The following is a 21,581-nucleotide window of genomic DNA, read 5'->3' on the forward strand; positions in this document are numbered from 1 at the left end:
TCAGACATTTACAAACAGATTCGGGATCAAAACTAAAACAAGCATCCTGGTGAGAGAACCCCCCCCTGCTGTGTGTGTGTGTTTGTGTGTTTATGTGTGTGTGTGTGTGTGTGTGTGTGTGTGTCATGCTTCCATGTTGGTCTGACTGATCACAGATAATGATGGTACTACAATTTGACGATCTTGAGAACATCGGTTCTGATGTCAATGGAACGTGGACGGAACCGAGAAGACCAGGTTCTAGGAGGACCAGGTTCCTGGAGGACCAGGTTCTGGACTAACCAGATGGCCAAGATGTTCTCCTGCCTGAGTTCTCTCAGACATGGTGATGGTTAGGGTGATTGACAGCTGACCTGTCTATGTTAAGCTCCGCCCCGTGCTTCAGCGACAGCTGGGATTGGCTTGTGGGTGAAAGAATGAATGAATGGACGAATGAATGAATGGACGGATGGAAGGATGGATGATGAATGGATGAATGGATCAATGAATTAATGGATTGATGAATGATGGATGGATGAATGGATCAATGGATCAATGAATTAATGGATTGATGAATGATGGATGGAACGATGAATGAATGAATGAATGAATGAATGAATGATGGATGGATGATGGATGGATGATGGATAGCTGACCCTGCAGACTCCTGCCATTGCATCTGTCTACCCGCTATCATGCTAACATGCTAATGTGCTAGTACGTTAGCAAACGCACAGCAGATGTTTCCATAAAGATCACGCCGAAGCTCCACCGGAGGTGAACCTGGACTTCCTGCGGGCCGTCCCGCCTCACTTCCTGTTCCTCCGGGCGGGTCAGGTGTCATGGCGGCGGCGCCCCCTGAAGAATGAGCCTGCTTTCTGGGCTGTGGAACATTCCGGCGCTCAGGTGGTGGCGTCCGGCGGTGAGATGGGGACGGATTTATGGACGCTCAGGTGCGGCGTGATGGAGGCATCCATCACGCCGCCGCCGGCGTTCCTGCAGGGATGGATATGACTTCATCCGCAGCGCCGGGAACAAATCCATCACCGCGGCAACCGCTCTCCGCCGGCCGGTGGCGAGGTGAGCGACGTATGGAAGGACGTGGGATTTATGGAGCTCCGCTCACACGGGCAGCACATCCATCCCGCACGGCTTAACCCGGGGGGAGGGGCTTCTCGGACGCCACGGCAACCGGCGTACGCTAACTCGCCGCGCTAGCTGCAGTTAGCAGTGTGACGGGTCGGCTAGCGGTGACCTTCGCCGCTGTCGCCACAGAGCCGTCAGGAGCCAATCACAGATGACATCAGGGCTGGGGGCGGGGCTTAACCCCCATAAGGCGGTTGTCCATCACGGAGAGACGTTCAGCCTCTCCTTCACACCTGCTCACCATGGAGCCTCCTGAGGACCTGCTGGAGATAGGTGGAGATCCTGGAGAACATCCAGGTAGGAGAACATGGAGAACCCATGGAGCCCTGAGTGTCTGCCCCTCCCAGATGGATCTACCATACCTTCGTCCAGATCTTCCTAATCTGCTTGATAATCCAGAAAATCCAAATGATCCGGCTCATGCAGAAGATCGGGTTAATCCTGAAAATCTGGCTAATCCCGATCATCTCCGCAGTCCAGACCAGCGTGATAATCCTGATGATCCACAAACCCTGGTCATCCTCATAATCCCGAAAATCCAGACAAGCCTCGTCATCCAGATCATCCAGATCATCTAGATCATCCTGACCCCTCCCCCAAACAGTACCCTTGGGAGCAAGCGAGGATGAAGCTCCTCAGGCAGACCTTCTCTCCAAACATCTCATCCCAGGCTGGGTGGATGCTCCTCCACGTCTGAGGACTTCGGTCCTGGCTGGTACAAGAACCTGCATCTTCTCCACCACCTTCCTCGCACTCACAGGAGGGCTACATTTAGCTACTGCCAACACCTGGAGACACCTGGGAACATCTGGGAACATCTAGGGAACATCTGGGAACATCTGGGAACTTGGTGAACACATGAGAAGATGGACGGCTCCCGTCTTCCTGTTTCCACGGATCCTTCCAGAAGCAACCTGGGTTCCAACCACAAGAGCATGAAGCACCAAGTAGTCCAAAGCCAGTCAGCAGGTCCATGGAAGATGAGAGGTGAGGAGATGAATGACCAGCTCTGGGGGCTCCATGTGAAGAAGGCACAAACCTTGGTGGAACCGTGAAGGAACCCTGCGAGGTTAGAACCACCTTCTGGATGAAGATGAGAGAACCACGTCTGACCCTTTCAGAAGGAACACGACCACTGAGGAACCCTGCAGAAGAACCCTGTAGAAGAACCCTGCCGTCAGACCACAGAACCCCCTCTGGACCGACTGCAGACCTGACCAGGCTCCGCCCACCAGATGAGGCTCCGCCCACTAGATGAGGCTCCGCCCACCAGACATCTGAGCTATGACAACCTCTGATTGGCCAATCAGTGACACGGATGGATGGATAAATCAACAAAGGGATGGATGATGAAGGATGGATGGATGATTCCCTCCAGGAGGCCATCTTGGAGAACATCTGGAGAAGATAGGAGGCTCCAGAGGGCGGCAAGGAGGAGGAGGTACTCACAGAATGAAGATGACCTCGCCAGGAGCCCAAAGCAGAAGGTCCTCCTCTAGTCCCAGCGGAGGCCGGAGAACATCATCCTGGAGGCCGGAGTGAAGTCCTCCTGGCTCCCCACTCAGATCCGGTCCCGGTTGGAGGAGGAGGTCTAACGGGGAGCAGAAGGTCCACCAGGGGGCAGAAGGTTCACCAGGGAGCAGAAGGTCCACCAGGGAGCAGAAGGTCCACCAGGGAGCAGAAGGTCCACCAGGAAGCAGAAGGTCCACCAGGGAGCAGAAGGTCCACCAGGGAGCAGAAGGTCCACCAGGGGGCAGAAGGTCCACCGGGGGGCAGAAGGTCCACCAGGGGGCAGAAGGTCCCGGAGCAGAGGTGAGTGGCCGAGGCGTGAGGGTGAAGGTTATTCCCAGGCGGAGCTTCTCCGAGGAGATCCTGAGATGTTCAGGATGGAGGTCAATAATCCCACGGACCTCCAGGTCCTCCTCCGGGACGCCGTCACCTGCTCCTCATGCCGGAGACGCTGGAGAACCTCCGGCCGTCACCCCGTCCGCCGGGCGCCGGCCAATCGGAGAAGGGATGCGGTCGCCGCGGCGCCGCCGCACGGGCGTCCGGTGGGGGGGCCTGCGGCGGGCGGGGGGGTCACATGACCATCTGGAGGGAGACGGAGATGTTCAGAAGAAACCCATCCAACATCATCACCTGCTTCCTGTCCGCCGCCGCCACGGACAGGAAGTGGATTCTGATTGGACGGCGGTCGATCGCAGGTGATCCAGATGGAAAGCATGTGACGGGCGTGCGCTTCTCATGGAACCTGCTGGAGACCATCAATCAATATCTGATTATTGATCAGCCTCTTCCAATCAGCTCTGCTATGTGTGTGTGTGTGTGTGTGTGTGTGTGTGTGTGTGAAAGAGAGAGGGTGGGGTGTAGAGTGTCTCTCATTCTCTCTCTCTCTCACACACACACACACACACACACACACACACACACACACACACACACACACACACACACAGATGTGTAGAAATGAGCTCCCTGTGATCGCCTGCCAAACACACACACGCGCACACACACACACACACACACATATACACACACTTCATTTGCATGAGCAATAAACCCCTCTACACACACACACACACACATACACATGCCTCATCATGTGATTTCACACCTGAGAGCCTGTGTGTGTGTGTGTGTGTGTGTGTGTGTGTGTGTGTGTCCATATTGACTTAGAATAATAATCAATACTTGATCATTCCAAGATGGCGTGCAGGAAGTTGTTTTTCCAGAACAGAAGGAAGGTGTGTGTGACCAGGATGGAGGATGGAAGTATTATGGGCTGTTCAATGTTGGAAAGTTAAAGGTGAGTAAAGGGTCGCCATGACGACAGCACGCCACCGAACCCGCGCCGTCTCCCGGCCAATCAGAGCGCGTCTCCCACCGCGGCGTGGCGTGGGTCGACCCCGCCTCCACCTCTTAGCCCCGCCCCTTCCCCTTAGCCCCACCCCCTCCCGATCAATCTGGGACCGCCATTTCCCGCCAATCAAACGTCTCGCCGCCTGCCGTCCTCCACGCCGGCATGACGGATCCACTTCCTGCCCCACTTCCTGTGCGCCTGTGTGCACGTGTGCGCGCGTGCGTGAGTGTGCACGTGCGTGTGTGTGTTGTCTGATTGACAGCCACATGCTAATTGGCTGCCGGTGGCTGTCTGCATTTACGTGTGCTGTTTGTCATGGAAACGTGTGTGTGTGAGTGTGTGTGTGTGTGTGTGTGTGTGTGTTGGGGGGGTTACCCCCCCCCCCCCCCCACCCTGTCGATACCCCATCAAGCCGCTGAGCCTCGTGCACGGACGCCGACGGTGCAGATGATTGACAGGATGAGGAGGTTGGATGGGGTGATGGAGATGAGGAGGGGCAGCGGGGGGGCAGGAAGCGAACCCCCTCCTCGCCGCCACTCGCCTTCCCGCCAACACACACACACACACACACACACACACACACACACACTCACCCATCTGCTTCAGCGCCGCCGGCCGGAGTCCCACCACGTCGGGGGGGCAGGAGGTGGGGGGGCCTTCAGACGTCTGCAGGAGGAGGACAAAAAAAAAAGGAGGCGCAACAGAGTGATGGAGGGGAAGCTCAGGTTCTTCTCCCTGGAAGCCGCAGTGGATCCTCCTCAGATCCTCCTCAGATCCTCCTCAGATCCTCCTCAGATCCTCCAGGGTTGGAGGAGAAGAAGGAAAGCCTCCTCTTCTTCTCCTATTCCTTCCTTCCTTCCTTCCTCCTCCTCGTCTTCTTCTCCGCTCTGCTGCTGGAAGCCTCCGCTCGCCGTGTCCTTCAGCAGCGGACTGAACTGCTGCTGCTGCTGCTGCTGGACTGCATTCATCCGCTCTGCTTCCCCCTCCTGCTTCCCCCTCCTGCTTCCCCCTCCTGCTTCCCCCTCCTGCTTCCCCCTCCGCTCCCTCTCGCCGCTCCTCTCTTGAATTCAATCGGTGTTTTTCCCCCTCAATCCTTGCATCCTAAAACAGGTTCCCCACGGTTCCATGGAACCCCCTGCCCCCCCCCTCCATCCCCAAAACACACACACACATATACAAACACACACACACACCAGCCCAGTGTGGGTAGTCCCCTCGAAGCAGCGTCTCCCTGGGCGATGTTCCTAGAACGTCCATGCTATCGGAGAACGTGCGGCCGCTGGAGAACCCGGGTTCTCCGGAGGGTTCTTCTACAACCGGTGGGTTATTCTCATGGTTGCTATGGAAACGCTCCCTTGCGCAAAAGCACGGGGACGTCGCTTTCACCAGAACGTGGAACGGCGACATCGCAACACACACGTTTGTCACTCCTGACAGCTAGCAACACCGCTAGCATGTAGCCAGCTAGCATGTAGCCAGCTAGCATGTAGCCAGCTAGCGCACGTACGCAAAGTAAAGAACGACGGTCTCTCAAAGACGACAAACGTCGCGACGACTCGACGCCATTCCGAAGTCGTGGCGTCCAGAAGCCGGCTAAGGGGGCGGGGCTAGCCGCTAACGGTAAATGCTAACGGACCTCCGCCCGACGCCTGGGACCGACCGATGTCCCCGTCCAATCAGAGCCCAGGACGGGGACGTCGGCCATCTTTGCTTCGCCTCGCTCATGTATTACACAGTCGTTACATGTAATACTGCAGTAATACGCGATCCCCACTCGAGGTTTACTACACGGTCGTAACATGTAGTACTACAGTACTCCTCTGCGGACACACTCGTAAAGTGTAAAACCGCAGTAATACGCATCCTGACTGATGTTTATTACACAGTCGTAACATGTAATAAAGTGTAATGACTCCTCCCCGCCAGTGGGCGGAGCTTGGGGGCGGAGCCACTCCTCCGTCAGCCAATCAGGTCCGTGCTTTGCCGCCCCCCCCCCTGCTCCCCCGTCCTCATTCGTCTCTGCCATTTTCTTCTCCTCGGTCTCTCTAAACAGATGGCCCTCTGGGGTGGAACCCCCCCCCTCACACACACACACACACACACACACACACACACACACACACACACACACACACACACATATTAAACTCTTTTACATGCATACACACGCACATACACTTACATATATAGATACACACACACATTTGCATATATACACACGCACACACACAGTTACATACAAACACACATGCACACGCACACACACATACACACACACACACATGCGCTTTTGCATACATACACATGTACATACACTCATTTACAGACACACATACACACATATTAGCATATATGCACAGGCACACTTACACTCATACACACATGCACACAAACTGATTTACATACACACACACACTCATTTACATATATACACACTCACTTCCATAAATACATGAATGACTATACACACACACACACACACACACACACACACACGCTCCATCGGTGCGAGAGGTTTTCTCTTTCCATTGGAGGTTCCCCCTCCGTCATACTGATTTGTGATTATTGATGATTGGCTCGATGGAGGCTGAGCCTCCAAAATGAAAGCCCTGGAAGGAGGAGGGAAGCTCCGCCCCCTCCGGGCTATGACCCAATCAGCATCAAGCGTTGTTCTTCCATATAACATTATCACAACACCTTCGTCCCAGTTTTTACGGCACTCTGACCTTTGTTTGACCTTCTCAGGAAGGTCTGGAGCTCCACCTCCACCTCTGGACCTCTGAAGGGGCGGGGCCTATGGAGGGGGCGGGGCATAGTAACCATGGAGACCGTATAAACAATAATAAAAATAATAATAATAATAATACATTGATCGATGATCATTTCAAGTGTGATCTTAAAGAACATCTCCATTCTTCAACGGTTTTCAGATGAACGTCTTGATAAATAAACTTCAGATAAATAAACTCCAGATAATTGAACCCCAGATCAAGGAACTCCTGATCAATAAACTCTAGATCAATAAACTCTGGATCAATAAGCTCCATCTTTATGTTGTAGGAGAACTCTGATCTTAGACTGAAGTAAACTGATGGTGCAAAAATACTACACTCATGGTATGAACACATCACTTCTCCTCCGGTCTTTCCCCTTCAGGGTCTCCACAGTGAATCCACCTTCTCCATCTCACCCTGTTCTCTGGATCCTCCTCTCGCACACCAACTACCTTCATATCTTCTCTCACCACGTCCATACATCTTCTCTTAGGTCTTCCTCAAGACCTCCAATCTCAGCATCCGTCTACCAATACATTCACTGTCCATGACCCAACCATCTCAGTCTGGCTTCTCTGACCTTCTCTTCAAAACATCTAACATGTGCTGTTCCTCTGACAAACTCATTCCTGATCCTCTCCATCCTGGTCACTCCCAAAGAGAACCTCAACATCTTCATCTCTGCAACCTCCTGTCTTTTGGTCATTGTCAGTGTTTGTAGATCATCTCACCAGTGTCTCCTCCACCTTTCCTTTCATTCTGGCTGATGTTCTTCTATCTCTTGGTACCCCTGACACTTTTCTCCACCCATTCCAACCTGCTTGGACCAGTCTCTTCACCTCTTTTCCACACTCTCCGTTGCTCTGGACTGTTGACCCCAAGTACCTGAAATCCTCCAGCTTCTTGATCTCCACTCCCTGTAGCCTCACCGTTCCACCTGAGTTCCTCTCATTCACACACATATATTCAGTCTTGCTGCAACTAACTTTTATTCCTCTTCTCTCCAGAGCATACCTCCACCTCTCTAGATGTTCCTCTACCTGTTGTCTGCTCTCACTACAGATCACAATGTCATCTGCAAACATCATGGTCCATGGAGGTTCCTGTCTAACCTCATCTGTCAGCCTGTCCATCACCATTGCGAACAAGAAGGGTCTCAGAGCTGATCCCTGATGGAGTCCCACCTCCACCTTGAACTTCTCTGTTACCCCTAAAGCACAGCGTACCACTGTCTCACAGCGAGCATACATGTCCTGCACCAGTCTAACGTACTTCTCTGCCACTCAAGACTTCCTCATACAATACCAGAGCTCCTCTCTTGCTTTTTCTAGGTCTACAAAAACACAGTACAGCTCCCTCTGGCTTTCTCTGTACTTCAAATACTACACTGATGGTACAAATACTACACTGATGGTACACTCCTGTTTCACTAATACTACCCTGATGGTACAAAAATACTACACAGTCAGTGCACTAATTCATTACTGGTGCACTGCGAGTACACTAATACTACATTGCTATTACACTAGTACTGCATTGCTAGTATACAAATACTTTATTTATATTACTTTAATACTACACTATGCTGTGTTTCCCGCCGTGCCGAAGGTGTTATTACCCTCTTATTACACTCGCTCTGTTAATACCCGTGTAATAACACCCCAATTCCCGTCACCCAGCGACAACGGCGTCGGCCGGGGAGGACTGCGGCGCTGCACGGAACGTGATGCGCCGACGCAACCGACGGGAGGGGTCGGGGAACACACACACACACACACACACACACACACACAAAAATCAATCAGCTGTTTATTTGACTTCCTGTAAGAATGGTCTAGTCTGTCTCCTCGTTATCTCGCCGGCGGCCGGCGGCTGTCTCCAACTCCTCGTCGGAGCAGGAGGAGGGTGGGGGTGGGGAGGTGAGAAGGGGGTGAATTGACACTCCACCCCGACTCCTGCAGCTCGACGGCGGAATAGCGATCAGCCGCTCGGCATGCTGGTCACATCACCTCCACTGTCAGCCGGAGAGGGAGGGCGGAGTGACGGAGCAGGAGGGGGAGCAAGGTGAAGGAGGAGGGGAGCAACAGGCCGCAAACAAAAGGCTGCTTCGGTGTTTTCTTTTAGGAGTAGGGGGCGGGGCTTTGCTAGGAGGAGGCGGGGCTTTGCAGCAGAAGACGCGCACGAAGCCAAGTGGCACTGCGGTTTCATTTTGTTTGGGGGGGGTTTGCAGGTTTATATTGTATTTCAGAGAACCGTGGAACCCAAAAATGGAAGCAGCATGGAAGTAGCATGGAAGTAGCATGGATGTAGCATGGAGGTAGCATGGAAGTAGCATGGAGGTAGCATGGAAGTAGCATGGAAGTAGCATGGAGGTAACATGGAGGTAGCATGGAAGCTGCATGGAGGTAGCATGGAAGTAACATGGAGGTAGCATGGAAGTAGCATGGAGGAAGCATGGAAGTAGCATGGAGGAAGCATGGAAGTAGCATGGAGGAAGCATGGAGGTAGCATGGAGGTAGCATGGAGGTAGCATGGAAGTAGCATGGAGGTAGCATGGAAGTAGCATGGAAGTAGCATGGAGGTAACATGGAGGTAGCATGGAAGCAGCATGGAGGTAGCATGGAAGTAACATGGAGGTAGCATGGAAGTAGCATGGAGGAAGCATGGAGGTAGCATGGAGGTAGCATGAAAGTAGCATGGAGGTAGTATGGAGGTAGCATGGAAGCAGCATGGAAGTAGCATGGAAGTAGCATGAAAGTAGCATGGAGGTAGCATGGAGGTAGCATGGAAGCGGCATGGAGGTAGCATGGAAGCAGCAAGGAACCAGCATGGAGGTAGCATGGAGGTAGCATGGAAGTAGCATGGAGGTAGCATGAAAGTAGCATGGAGGTAGCATGGAAGCAGCATGGAGGTAGCATGGAGGTAGCACGGAAGCAGCATGGATTTAGCATGCTACCTCACGACTGACATCGGCTGAGGCCGAGCTCACGTTTCACAGCTTCCGTTTGGCTAGCGGCGGTAGGCTAATGACGCTAGCGCCCGCCGCTTGAGAGCGCTGAGAACCCCCGAACCCCGGCGCGTCACATCGGCCGATGTCGACATTTATCATTTGTTAGCTCATTCCAAATACTCATATTAGCTTAGCTTCTCTTCCCGACGGCGTGGACTACATTTCCCAGATTAATCCCCTGGTTAATTGTAATCCTCCAGCATGTTCTCCGCTCGTGGAGAGATGATAAATCGGAGGCTGACGAGACACCGAGAGCGCCGTTAGCTCGTCTGAATTAGCGCGGCGGCGGATCAATGCTTGGTGTCTGCTGGAGACTTTATCAGAGGAGAAGCTCCATCTAATCAGCTTAAAGGATTTGAGGGGCCCGTCGATACTCCAGGATGGGCAGAAGATCTGGGTCTGGGAAATAAAAGGAAATAAAATAAAAAATGGAAGTCCGGAATTCTAACGGGTGATTCGGGCTGTTTCTCAATAGAAGAGCAGGAGGGGGCGGAGCCAATCACAGGCGGCACTGGAGAGAGGGGCGGGGCTTAACCCGGACCTGACACCTGTCAATCATACAAGCATCTACACTCTGCTTCACACCCACGGATCTGGAGGGAGAACCCAGGGTGGAGAACATGGAGAACCCAGGATGGAGAACATGCAGAACCCAGCATGGAGAACATGGAGAACCCAGGATGGATGGAGAACATGGAGAACACAGGATGGATGGAGAACATGGAGAACCCAGGATGGAGAACATGGAGAAATCCAACAAGAAGAACATGGAGAACCCAGGATGGAGAACATGGAGAACCCAACATGGAGAACATGGAGAACCCAGGATGGACACCATGGAGAACCCAGGATGGAGAACATGGAGAACCCAGCATGGAGAACATGGAGAACCCAGCATGGATGGAGAACATGGAGAACCCAGCATGGAGAACATGGAGAACCCAGCATGGATGGAGAACATGGAGAACCCAGCATGGATGGAGAACATGGAGAACCCAGCATGGAGAACATGGAGAACCCAACAAGAAGAACATGCAGAACCCAGCATGGAGAACATGGAGAACCCAGCATGGAGAACATGGAGAACATGGAGAACCCAGCATGGAGAACATGGAGAACATGCAGAACCCAGGATGGAGAACATGGAGAACATGCAGAACCCAGGATGGAGAACATGGAGAATATGCAGAACATGCAGAACCCAGCATGGAGAACATGGAGAACCCAGCATGGAGAACATGGAGAACATGGAGAACCCAGCATGTAGACCATGGAGAACCCGTGCTTCCCTGGGGTTCTGCGTGAGGAGCTGCTGAGGCTGCAGGCTCCTGGAGGTCTTCTGGTGTGACAGGAACCAGGTGGAGGTGGAAGGAGGACCCGTGAATGAAAGTCCTCGCTGCGTCTCTGGGGGACGATTGATGTTCAGACCAACACGGAGGAGCGGCTGGATTAGCGCACGTAGCGCTAGTAAAAAACCGCTAACTGCGTTAGCGTGGGGGCGAAGGGTCCCGGACGGCTGGGGCGTTAGCCTCCGTTAGCCGCGTGCCCTGCAGCGCCCCCTCCTGGGCGGAGGAGGAAGTGCGGGTGACTCACGGCCTGGACGGCGTCCTCGCCGCTGCAGAAGCTTCCTCTGCTTGGAACGCCAGAAGTGTCTGGCACGGCGGCCGTGACACCATCTGGCCTTGGCAGGACCTCCCTGATATAAAAACTAATGGCCACATCCATTTAAAAAGCCTCTGAGTCAACACTTAACGCACACACACACGCACACACACACACACACACACACTCCATCTCAGTGGCCAATGAGTATTTGAAAGGCAGTTAGCCACTAACGCTATGCTAGCTGCTTCTCTGTGGGTGTGGGAGGTGTCATGGCGGCGCCCTCAGGAGGACTTCCTGTTTATCCTTGTGTCACTTCCTGTTTAGCTGTGAGTCCTTCAAACACACACACACACACACACACACACGCATACATAAAGTCACTTATACTAGCTCACACACACGCATAGACAAATACACACATCCTAACAAACACAGACATACAAACACACACAAACACATCATAGCAAACACACATACCCTACCACACACCACCGCACAGACATACACACCCTAACACACACAGACACACACACCCTAACACACACAGAAGCACACACACACTACCACACCCATCCTAACATACACAGATACACACACCCTTAGACACACACTCACACGCACTACTACCACAGACATACACACATTGAAACATGAAGACATAGACAGACAGAGACACACACACACACACACACACACACACACACACACACACACACACACACACAACCTAGCATACAGACACATCCTAACATATACACTACCACACAGGCACACACTATCACACACACACACACACACACACACACTCACACACACTCCATCTCAGTGGCCGGCCAATGAGTATTTGAAAGGCAGTTAGCCACTAATGCTATGCTAGCTGCTTCTCTGAGGGTGTGGGAGGTGTCATGGTGGCGCCCACAGGAGGACTTCCTGTTTATCCTTATGTCACTTCCTGTTCAGCTTTGAGTCTTTCAAACACACACATAAAGTCACTTACACTAGCTCACACACACACACACACAGACACACACACACAACCTAACATATAGATACATCCTAACACACACACACATCCTAACATTCACAGACACACACTCCCTAAGACACACACACACACTACCACACAGACACACACACACACACACACACAACCTAACATATAGATACATCCTAACACACACACACACACACACACACACACACACAACCTAACATATAGATATAGAGATCTAGAACCTTCTGGCTTCATGGCGGCTCCATCACCTCCAGCTCCGATCAATCAATCAATCAATATCTACTTATTGATACATGTGATTTGACTGATAAAATCCAGGGGTTTTCAAGGAAACTCCAGGATCTCTCAAGGGAATGTAGTTTTTTTTCAAGGGTCCTTCCAGTGTTTTCAAGGGGTCTCCATTAACTAACTCAAGGGAGTTCAAGGTTTGTCAATAACTTTTCAATAACGCTTTTCAAGGAAATTCAAGCTTTTCCCAAGAAAATTAAAGGGATTCTCAATATTTTTCCAGGCACTTACAGACATTCCAGGCGTGTTCAAGGCTCTTCCAGGCATTTCAAGTCTATTCAAGGCATGTTCCAGACCATTCCAGGCCTTTTCCAGGCCGTTTCCGGACTGTCTCTCCCTGCGCGTGAAACATGCGTGCACGCGCAGACGGCGAGGCGAGAAACCCACCGTCGCGCGTGCGTCGCTTCCGACCGGAAACACTCACCGGACGCGCTTCCGGTGCGGCCGCTCTGCTCACGTGCGCCGTTCAGAAATACGAACTATAATGGCGCGGGACGCACGCGCGATCACCTGATCGATATCGGTGAACACGCCCCCCACGTGACCCAAACAACACACAGTCAACGTCATGTTCACACTTAAAACACACGCACACACACTTAAAACACACACACATTTCGACATACATATAGACATACGCGCACACACACACACACACACACACACACACACACAAAACACTTAAAACACACACATATAGACACACACACACAAACACACACACACATACACAGAAATACACATAGACACACACACACATAAAACACACACATACAGATACACACACACACACACACGCACACACACACACAAAACACTTAAAACACACACATATAGACACACACACACACAAACACACACACAAACACACACACACATACACAAAAATACACACACACACACACACACACACACACACACACATAAAACACACACATACAGATACACACACACACAGATACACACAGAAACCTAGACTCACACACAAACACACATAAAACACACAGATGGAGACACACACACACACACACACACACACACACAGCAGAGCCCAGCTGACTGTGTCTCTGGGTTCGAGTCTCTAACATCGGCTGGTGTCAAACCGCGTCGTTGGTTGGACCTCTGGTTGCCGTGGTAACAGGCACTTGTGACAGGTTACCTTGACAACGGCGGACGCCTGAAATGGACTGACGGAGCGGAGCGCCGAGAGACAGCGGAGCTAACGGCCACCGGGACCAGACGTCTCTGTGATCCGGCGGGAAATTTGAAAATAAAAAGGGTCTTGATTGGCCGACCCGGTTGCCACGGCGACCCTTCCCGTCTGTAAAAGGCTGAGAGGCCCGGAGGTCAGCTGGAGGTCGCCGTGGAGACCAATCAGATCTGATCTGCTCAAGAAGCGGCACCTCCTCAACGTCAGGATGTGAAACTGACGGTCCGCCGCCTACACACACACACACACACACACACACACACACACCGCTCAGCCCTCACCTGGGATCCCCATCAGTCAATCATAGCTGTCAACCAGGCCGGGGGGCGGGGCTTAACCCACAGTGTGCTCGCAGATACCACTCAGCGTTAGCATTCGCTTTGCTTGATGTTACACATTAGCTTTCCACACCAGGTTAGCCGGATAAAAACAACACATTAGCCTTCCACAACAGCCTAGCTAGCAAACAATGCTCACTTTCTACAGTGGGTTAGCTAAATCCCCCCAAAAAACAAATTAGCTTTCCGCAGCAAGCTAGCTAGTCCATAAACAACACATTAGCTTTCCACACCAGGTTAGCTAGCAAACAATGCTCACTTTCTCCAGTGGGTTAGCTAAATCCCTCCAAAAAACAAATCACCTTTCCACAGCAAGCTAGCTAGTCCATAAACAACACATTAGCTTTCCACACCAGGTTAGCCGGACAAAAACAACACAACAGCTAGCAAACAATGCTCACTTTCTACAGTGGGTTAGCTAAATCCCCCCAAAAAACAAATTAGCTTTCCGCAGCAAGCCAGCTAGTCCATAAGCAACACATTAGCTCTCCACACCAGGCTAGCGAGCCAATAAACAAAGCAGTTGCCTTTTTTCACCAGGCTAGCTGGCCAACAGGCCTGGGCTGAGGCTCGTCTGACGTTTGGAGAGCAAGGGAACAAAATCAATCGGTATTTCGTCAATCGTCGTCAAGGTTACGTGCCGGCCGTAGCCCCGCCCCCTTTTCCCGCTTTCCATACTAATAGCTCTGGTGTGGTTGGAGTCCGACCAACCCCCCCCGGGTACACTTGACCTGCAGGAGTCGCCAAGGAGATGTGCATGATGTCATCGGGCTGGTGTGTTTCACACACACACACACACACACACACACACACACACACACCTGATTAGTTTGACGGACGCAGGAGAACGGCCGCTTCGCCACTAGAACAGAACAAAGAACCTTTACGGCCTGCGGTTCCCCAGAGAACCCTGACATCAGAGGCGAAGTCTTTGGGGAAATCCAGAAATGCACCTCTGGTGCCTGGACAGCTGGAGGGGCGGGGCTTCGCGTGATTGACAGCGACGAGACTCGACCCCCTGCCCAATCGGGAGAACGTGGTCTGGAGTACTTCTTAGAACTGAATATTTGTGCAGTACTTCGTAGTACCTGGGGGGCAGAAGAAGAACAAGACGTGCGGTGGAACACCTGGACTCCAGCCTGAAGCTGCGCTTTAATATTCGTAAACATCATTTAGCATAAGGCCCTTAGCATCGCGGCTGTCCAGTGATGTAGCCTCGGCCTCCATGATGGGAACCCTTGGTGGGACGTGAAACATGAGCAGAAGAGGTTCTGATGTCTGGAGAACAGATCACGTGTGGTTCCACTAGCAAAGGGTCTGATGTTCCAAGCAGGACCACGACGTTCCAAAGGTGGGGAACCTCACTGCCAGGGTGCCAGCTGTCCTAACCCTGCGTCTGAGATCTTTATTGAGGATCCCTTTATACAACGTCACCATGACAGCGAACCAGCATCTTACAAATATGCTCCCTGTGGTCCAGAAGGCGGTGCCACTCTGCTGCCTCCAAACCGAGACACCGGACTCCAGGGAAGAACATGAAACCCTGCTGAGGTAGAACCCTGGGACAATGAAGCTCGGGGTACGTTGGTCTGAGGGCACGTGGATTGCGAGATCTTTATCCCCTCTATCCTTGGATCATCCTTGGGGGTCTTTGGGGGCTATGGTCCTGACCCCCGGCCTCCTCAGAAGGATCTAGTTCCATGAGTCTTTGAGCAGTCCAGACTCCACCTGGAGACAACAGAACTCGGTCCTCAATGGAGCTCGGTCAGCTCTGCACCCCCGGAAGCGGAGAACCAAGAGCGGCCAGCGAGATCTCGTAGAAGAACACCACTCCGTTGGTGTGCACCTCGTTGGGCCGATCACCTTCTTTGACACTGATCTGCAGGTCATTGGCCTTGAAGGTCAGGTGATCTTCCAGCATGTAGGCCCAGTAATGGCCGCCCCCGTCGTTGCAGCCGAGGTGGCAGATGACGGAGGAGAGCTTATAGCGCTGCGACTCGTCCGGACTCGTCTGGACCTGGATCTCCTCGGGCGCGAACACGCGCCCCCTTAGCACGGAGCCGTCGTTGCGTATACGGTTCAAGTAGAAGGTGAGAACCTCGGGGCGGGACCAGTACTGCCGGGTTCTGGATCTGGAGCGGCACCTCGGACACCGGGCTCTCCTGATGGTGCCGTTCAGGCACCTGAGCAGGGACTCGATGGTGTCCCTCCTCTTGGGCAGGTGCAGGTAGACCACGCTGCCCAGGCTGGCCCTCGCCAAGGTGACGCCGCACCTCCTGCAGTTGCTGAGCGTCTCCGTGTCCACGGTGGTCCGCACGCCGCACTTCTCCAACCAGGACAGGTGAGGGGTCAGGAGGTCCAGGGGGTCGTTCTCCCGGTCGTGGACCAACGAGGGCACGTCCTCCGACAGCGCCAGCAGTACCACGTTGAGCTCCTCCAGGCTGAAGGAACGCCCCGGGCTGCGCAGCGCCGCCAGGAACAGCTCTGAGAACTTTGGCGTTTCCGAAAGCTGCGCGACGTCCTCGGCGCCGCGGTCGCTCAGCTTCTCCTTCACCGCCCGCAGCGCCAGCGTGGCCTGCAGCGTGGCGTTCATCCAGCAGTTGTTGTAGAAGTTGTCGAACCTGCAGACGTCCTCGCACCGCTCGTCGTCGCTGTCCACGCTCTCCAGCGTCGAGAAGTACGGGTCATAGGATGAGTCCTGATCCTTGCTGAAGAAGTGTCCCGCCCCGGCGCAGGAAACCGCCGCCGAGAGTCCGGCGGCATCATCGCTCACCAGCTCCGCTCGCGTCCCCGGCGCTCCTCCCGCCGCCGGGGCGTCCGGCGCGGCGCCGAGGCGCTGCTGGAAGAGCAGCGGTATGCCTCGGCTGAGCGCGACGCCCAAAGCAAAGCCCAGAGTCAGGATGGGCATGGCGACATGCCGCGCGCCGTCGGCCAAAGGCGGCGCCGGGGAGCGTAGCTTCGCTAACCCGGGGAGCAGCGCAGTTCGAACCTGACGGGCCCCTGAAACACACCGGCCGTGATGTCATAAAACGCTGTCATGTCCAATCACAGCGCATGGCAGAGGAGAGTCCATTCGGGTTCCTGTGAACCTGCCGGTTCCACCGCAGAACATCACTGTACTCGTACTCAAAGTACTATCACTGCCGTACTTCTGTGTACAGAACACCGCAGTAGGCTGTCGTATACCAGGCGCAGGAGCCCCCCCGCAACAAGATGGCCGAGCTCTAACGCCATTGGTCTGCAGTCGTCACCCCTGTGGTGTCGACCAATCGGGTGAGAGCTAGCTTAAGGAAAGAGACGGCTAAACAGACATGAAGGAGGTGGAGATCATCAGCGTGACCTTCGCAGACCTTTGCTCAGTCTGTCTTCTGGTTCACCACTGGACCACCATGACCCCACTGCTTGCTAAGCTAACCAGCTAATTGCTTGCTAATGTTCTGGTTCTTGTAGAAGGTCCCACCTGGAGCTGCAGAACACCCAGATCCATCAGAAAACCAGAGAAGAAAGCAGGGTTCTCTCTGTGACCCTTGGAGAATGTGCATATTTACACTGTTGTTAGCATGCTAGCCATAGCCTGCGTGTGTGTGTGTGTGTGTGTGGGTGTGTGTGTGTGAAAGAGATATCCTGGCAACTCCATCATCAGTGTCCATCAGTTATGGCTGACTGGAGAACATCTAACACACACACACACACACACACACACACACAGAGTCAGTTTGTGAATGTGAATGACTGAGGAAGTTATCAATGAAAACCCAATATGTTTAGAAAAACATGAATGAAGCATGTTTAACCAATCAGGTGTGTGTGTGTGTGTGTGAGAGAGAGATGTGAATGGTCAGGTGTCAGTGATTGACAGCTGATCCGAGTCAAGCCCCGCCCCCTCCTCCACTGTAAGAATAAGAGGTTTTCGACAATGAATGCTATGGATGGAGTGACTCCGTTTAGCTGTAGCTTCCTTTAAGCCCCGCCTCCTGGCTGCTAGCATTGACCCGCCGTCCAATGCATGGATGCCAACTAAGCTCCGCCCCCTCAACCCGGTGCCAGCGTGCACGCGGCGTGCACGCGGCGGCCGTGTTTGCAACGGAGGATTAGCATCACCGGCTCGACGGCGCTCTTTATTTCTGCCAGGATTAAAATTAATCCCCTGGATTCACCTGTCAATCATCTGACGTTCCTCCACCGCAACAGGATGGAGGGAAGGAGGAAGGAGATGAAGAGGAGGAGGAGGTGGAGGATGAAGGTGAAGATAAGGAGGAGATGAAGAGGAGGAGGAGGAGGAGGAGGAGGAGGTGTTGCTCTGCTAGGAGCTTCCTCAGGATCCGTCCCTGATGGTTCACCTTCACAGCAGACGGAGGTGGACCTCCTCATCTTCATCCACTGATGAAGGTCAGCCGTCAATCATCAGCCCATTCACAGAGAGAGAATCCAGAACCTTCCAAAGGTCACGGGTGAGAGCGGGACGTATTATTGATCGGGTATCGATCGGTGATCGATGACGGAAAAGGAACCCAAACTTTCAAGTCTGATACGACTGATTAGTGTTTAATGAGGTAATCGGCGCAGATCAATACATCACAGACAGCATGATCAATACCTGCAACCAGATCAACTGGCTGATCAATAATCACTTCATTGATAGTGCATTCACAGTTCAATAACCTTTTTATCTGCAAACTCTAATACAAGTCCAACAGACTGCAGATGTATTATACGTTTTATATATGAATATAAATAGATATATTAGAAAACACCCAAATAACTGAACAATGATCAATAAGAGGCTCCTTGGATCAATAAATAACTGAATTAATTACAAACTGCTATAAAGTGCACGTGAAAGAGCGGGAACGTCCAGGATGCGTCGTCACAATCTCTGTTGGGGGCGGGGCTTCAGGCCTCAGATCCAGTGGAGGACGTGCGCCGCCAGCGCTAACGCCGCCATGCTAGTGGCGCAAGAGGACGACGAGGCGGCAGAGGTTGTCATGGCTGCTCCGGTTGTAGCATCATTAGCCTCAGTTGTAGCTTCATTAGCCGCAGTTGCAGCTTCATTAGCCGCAGTTGTAGCCTCATTAGCCTCAGTTGTAGCTTTGGTAGCGACAGTTGTAGCGTCAATAGCTGAGGTTATAGCTTCATTAGCTGCGGTTGTAGCTTCATTAGCAGCAGTTGTGCCTTCATTATCCTCATTTATAGCATCTTTCCCCTCAACTGTAGCTTCACTAGCCGTTGTTTTAGCTTCATTAGCCTCAGTTGTAGCTTCATTAGCTGCAGTTTTAGCATCAGGAACCACGGGTGTCGCTTCATTAGCCTCAGTTGTAGCTTCATTAGCCGCAATTGTAGCGTTATTAGCCACAGTTGTAGCTTCATTAGCCGCAGTTGTAGCTTCATTAACATCAGTTGTTGCTTCATTAACCTCAGTTATAGCTTCATGAACCACGGGGGTAGCTTCTTTAGCCTCAGTTGTAGCTTCACTAGCCGCAGTTGTAGCTTCATTAGCCTCAGTTGTAGCTTCATGAACCATAGATGTAGCATGATTAGCCTCAGTCGTAGCTTCATCAGTTACAGCTTTAGCATCAGGAACCACAGACGTAGCTTCATTAGCCTCAGTTGTAGCTTCATTAGCCTCAGTTGTACCTTCATGAACCATGGATGTAGCATGATTAGCCTCAGTCGTAGCTTCATCAGTTACAGCTTTAGCATCAGGAACCACGGACGTAGCTTCATTAGCCTCAGTTGTAGCTTCATTAGCCTCAGTTGTACCTTCATGAACCATGGATGTAGTATGATTAGCCTCAGTCGTAGCTTCATCAGTTACAGCTTTAGCATCAGGAACCACGGACGTAGCTTCTTTCGCCTCAGTTGTAGCTTCATTAGCCTCAGTTGTACCTTCATGAACCATGGATGTAGCATGATTAGCCTCAGTCGTAGCTTCGTCAGTTACAGCTTTAGCATCAGGAACCACGGACGTAGCTTCATTAGCCTCAGTTGTACCTTCATGAACCATGGATGTAGCATGATTAGCCTCAGTCGTAGCTTCATCAGTTACAGCTTTAGCATCAGGAACCACAGACGTAGCTTCATTAGCCTCAGTTGTAGCTTCATTAGCCTCAGTTGTAGCTTCATTAGCTGAAGTTTTAGCATCATGAACCACGGATGTAGCTTCATTAGCCTCAGTTGTAGCTTCATGAGCCGCAGTTGTAGCCTCATTAGCCTCAGTTGTAGCTTCATTAGCCTCAGTTGTAGTTTCATTAGCCATGGCTGTAGCTTCATCAGCCTGAGTCATGGCGCTGCTGTAGGCGGTCACGGTGGGATAGGGCACGGTGGCGTGCACGCAGGCAAACACTGCATTCGTTCACATAAAAGAATAGCGGTTAGCGGTCTCGAACAAGAACAAAACAAAAAACAGGAAATGAAAAAAAACGTCTTACCAACAACCAGCCGGAGGACCAGGGAAATCTGTGTAACCATGACGACGAAGACGAAGGACACCTGGAAAATAAGAGCGGGATTGAGTTGTGGTTTTCGGAGACGTTCCTCGGAGGGTTCGTTACGGCGAGAACCCCGGCGGAACATCGACCAATCAGATTCCACCAGAGGACGTAGAACGGAGAGACGCCGCACCGTGAATAATCACGATATAACATGTTAATAAGAGTTATCATCGCATTATGAAAATACTAGGATGCGATGAAAATGTTTTTATCCAGTTATCCTGAACGACGGCGGCTAACGTAGAGCTAGCCAAACCACCGAGACTCACCCGGACGAGGAGGAAGAGCGAGGAGGTCGGGTATCCAGAAGCTCTCGGAGGACGTTCTCCTCTCTCGCGCCTTCGACCTGACTTTTATATTAGAACCCGTCTGTCGCCATGACGACGCAGATGCCACAGATGTTCGTGGCAGTCGTCGGCGTGAGGGTGCGGCCATAGTTCCGACGGGTGGCGTGACGGAGCACGTCAGTCATGCGTCAAGCGGGCGTGGCGGCGGGACGCTTCAACGGAGGAGGGGAACCCTGGAGGAACTGGTCCAGGTGCATCTCACCCACCGGACCTTCTGATTGGTCCTTCCAACACAGCACCTGTCTCACCGTTCAATCACAGTTACACTTCAAGTACATTGTTATTAATAGGATGTCTGATGTTATCTTATGACAGCATTATTACATGTTTGTGACAGTTTACACACACACACACACACACACACACACACACACACCTGTGGATATCTTCCCATGACCGTGGGTCATTGTTTACAAGAGGAAGTTCAGGCTCCGGCATCTTCTGCAGATGAAACAGGAGGAGCAAAGGTCTGGATGGTGGGACCAGAAGAAGGTCTCTGAGGACCAGCAGAGGTTGAA

General features: G+C 52.4%; 2 protein-coding genes across 2 annotated transcripts in view; both read right to left on the reverse strand.

Moving 5' to 3' along the window:
* LOC147219559 (glutamate receptor ionotropic, kainate 5-like) overlaps nucleotides 1-4,988 on the reverse strand; it is a 26,389-nt gene extending 21,401 nt beyond the window's left edge. The window contains exons 1-2 of the mRNA XM_086171177.1: nucleotides 4,579-4,988; nucleotides 2,575-3,216 (exon numbers count right to left, since the gene is read on the reverse strand). The gene's annotated coding sequence lies outside the window, so the exon portion shown is untranslated. The remainder of the gene's footprint in view (nucleotides 1-2,574; nucleotides 3,217-4,578) is intronic.
* Nucleotides 4,989-18,749: 13,761 nt separating this feature from the next.
* Nucleotides 18,750-21,280, reverse strand: LOC147219560 (uncharacterized). The gene is made up of 3 exons (XM_086171654.1): nucleotides 20,986-21,280; nucleotides 20,654-20,714; nucleotides 18,750-20,567 (listed from the first exon to the last, which is right to left on the reverse strand). Exons 2-3 carry the CDS (start codon nucleotides 20,691-20,693, stop codon nucleotides 19,126-19,128), a joined length of 1,482 nt encoding a protein of 493 aa, XP_086027780.1. The 5' UTR covers nucleotides 20,694-20,714; nucleotides 20,986-21,280; the 3' UTR covers nucleotides 18,750-19,125.
* Nucleotides 21,281-21,581: the final 301 nt, after the last annotated feature.

The sequence above is a fragment of the Fistularia commersonii genome, chromosome 24 (genome assembly GCF_037954325.1).
Source record: "Fistularia commersonii isolate RoL2024-O1a breed Wild chromosome 24, RoL_Fcom_v1.0, whole genome shotgun sequence".
In the NCBI taxonomy this organism is placed as follows: Eukaryota; Metazoa; Chordata; class Actinopteri; order Syngnathiformes; family Fistulariidae; genus Fistularia; species Fistularia commersonii.

Bases quoted from the DNA above. Each gene is read 5' to 3' on its own strand.
- LOC147219560 (XM_086171654.1), bottom strand. From the start codon at position 20,693: ATGGTTACACAGATTTCCCTGGTCCTCCGGCTGGTTGTTG. The intron at 20,568-20,653 runs GTAAGACGTTTT...GAACGAATGCAG, and splicing joins GGTCCTCCGGCTGGTTGTTG to TGTTTGCCTGCGTGCACGCC.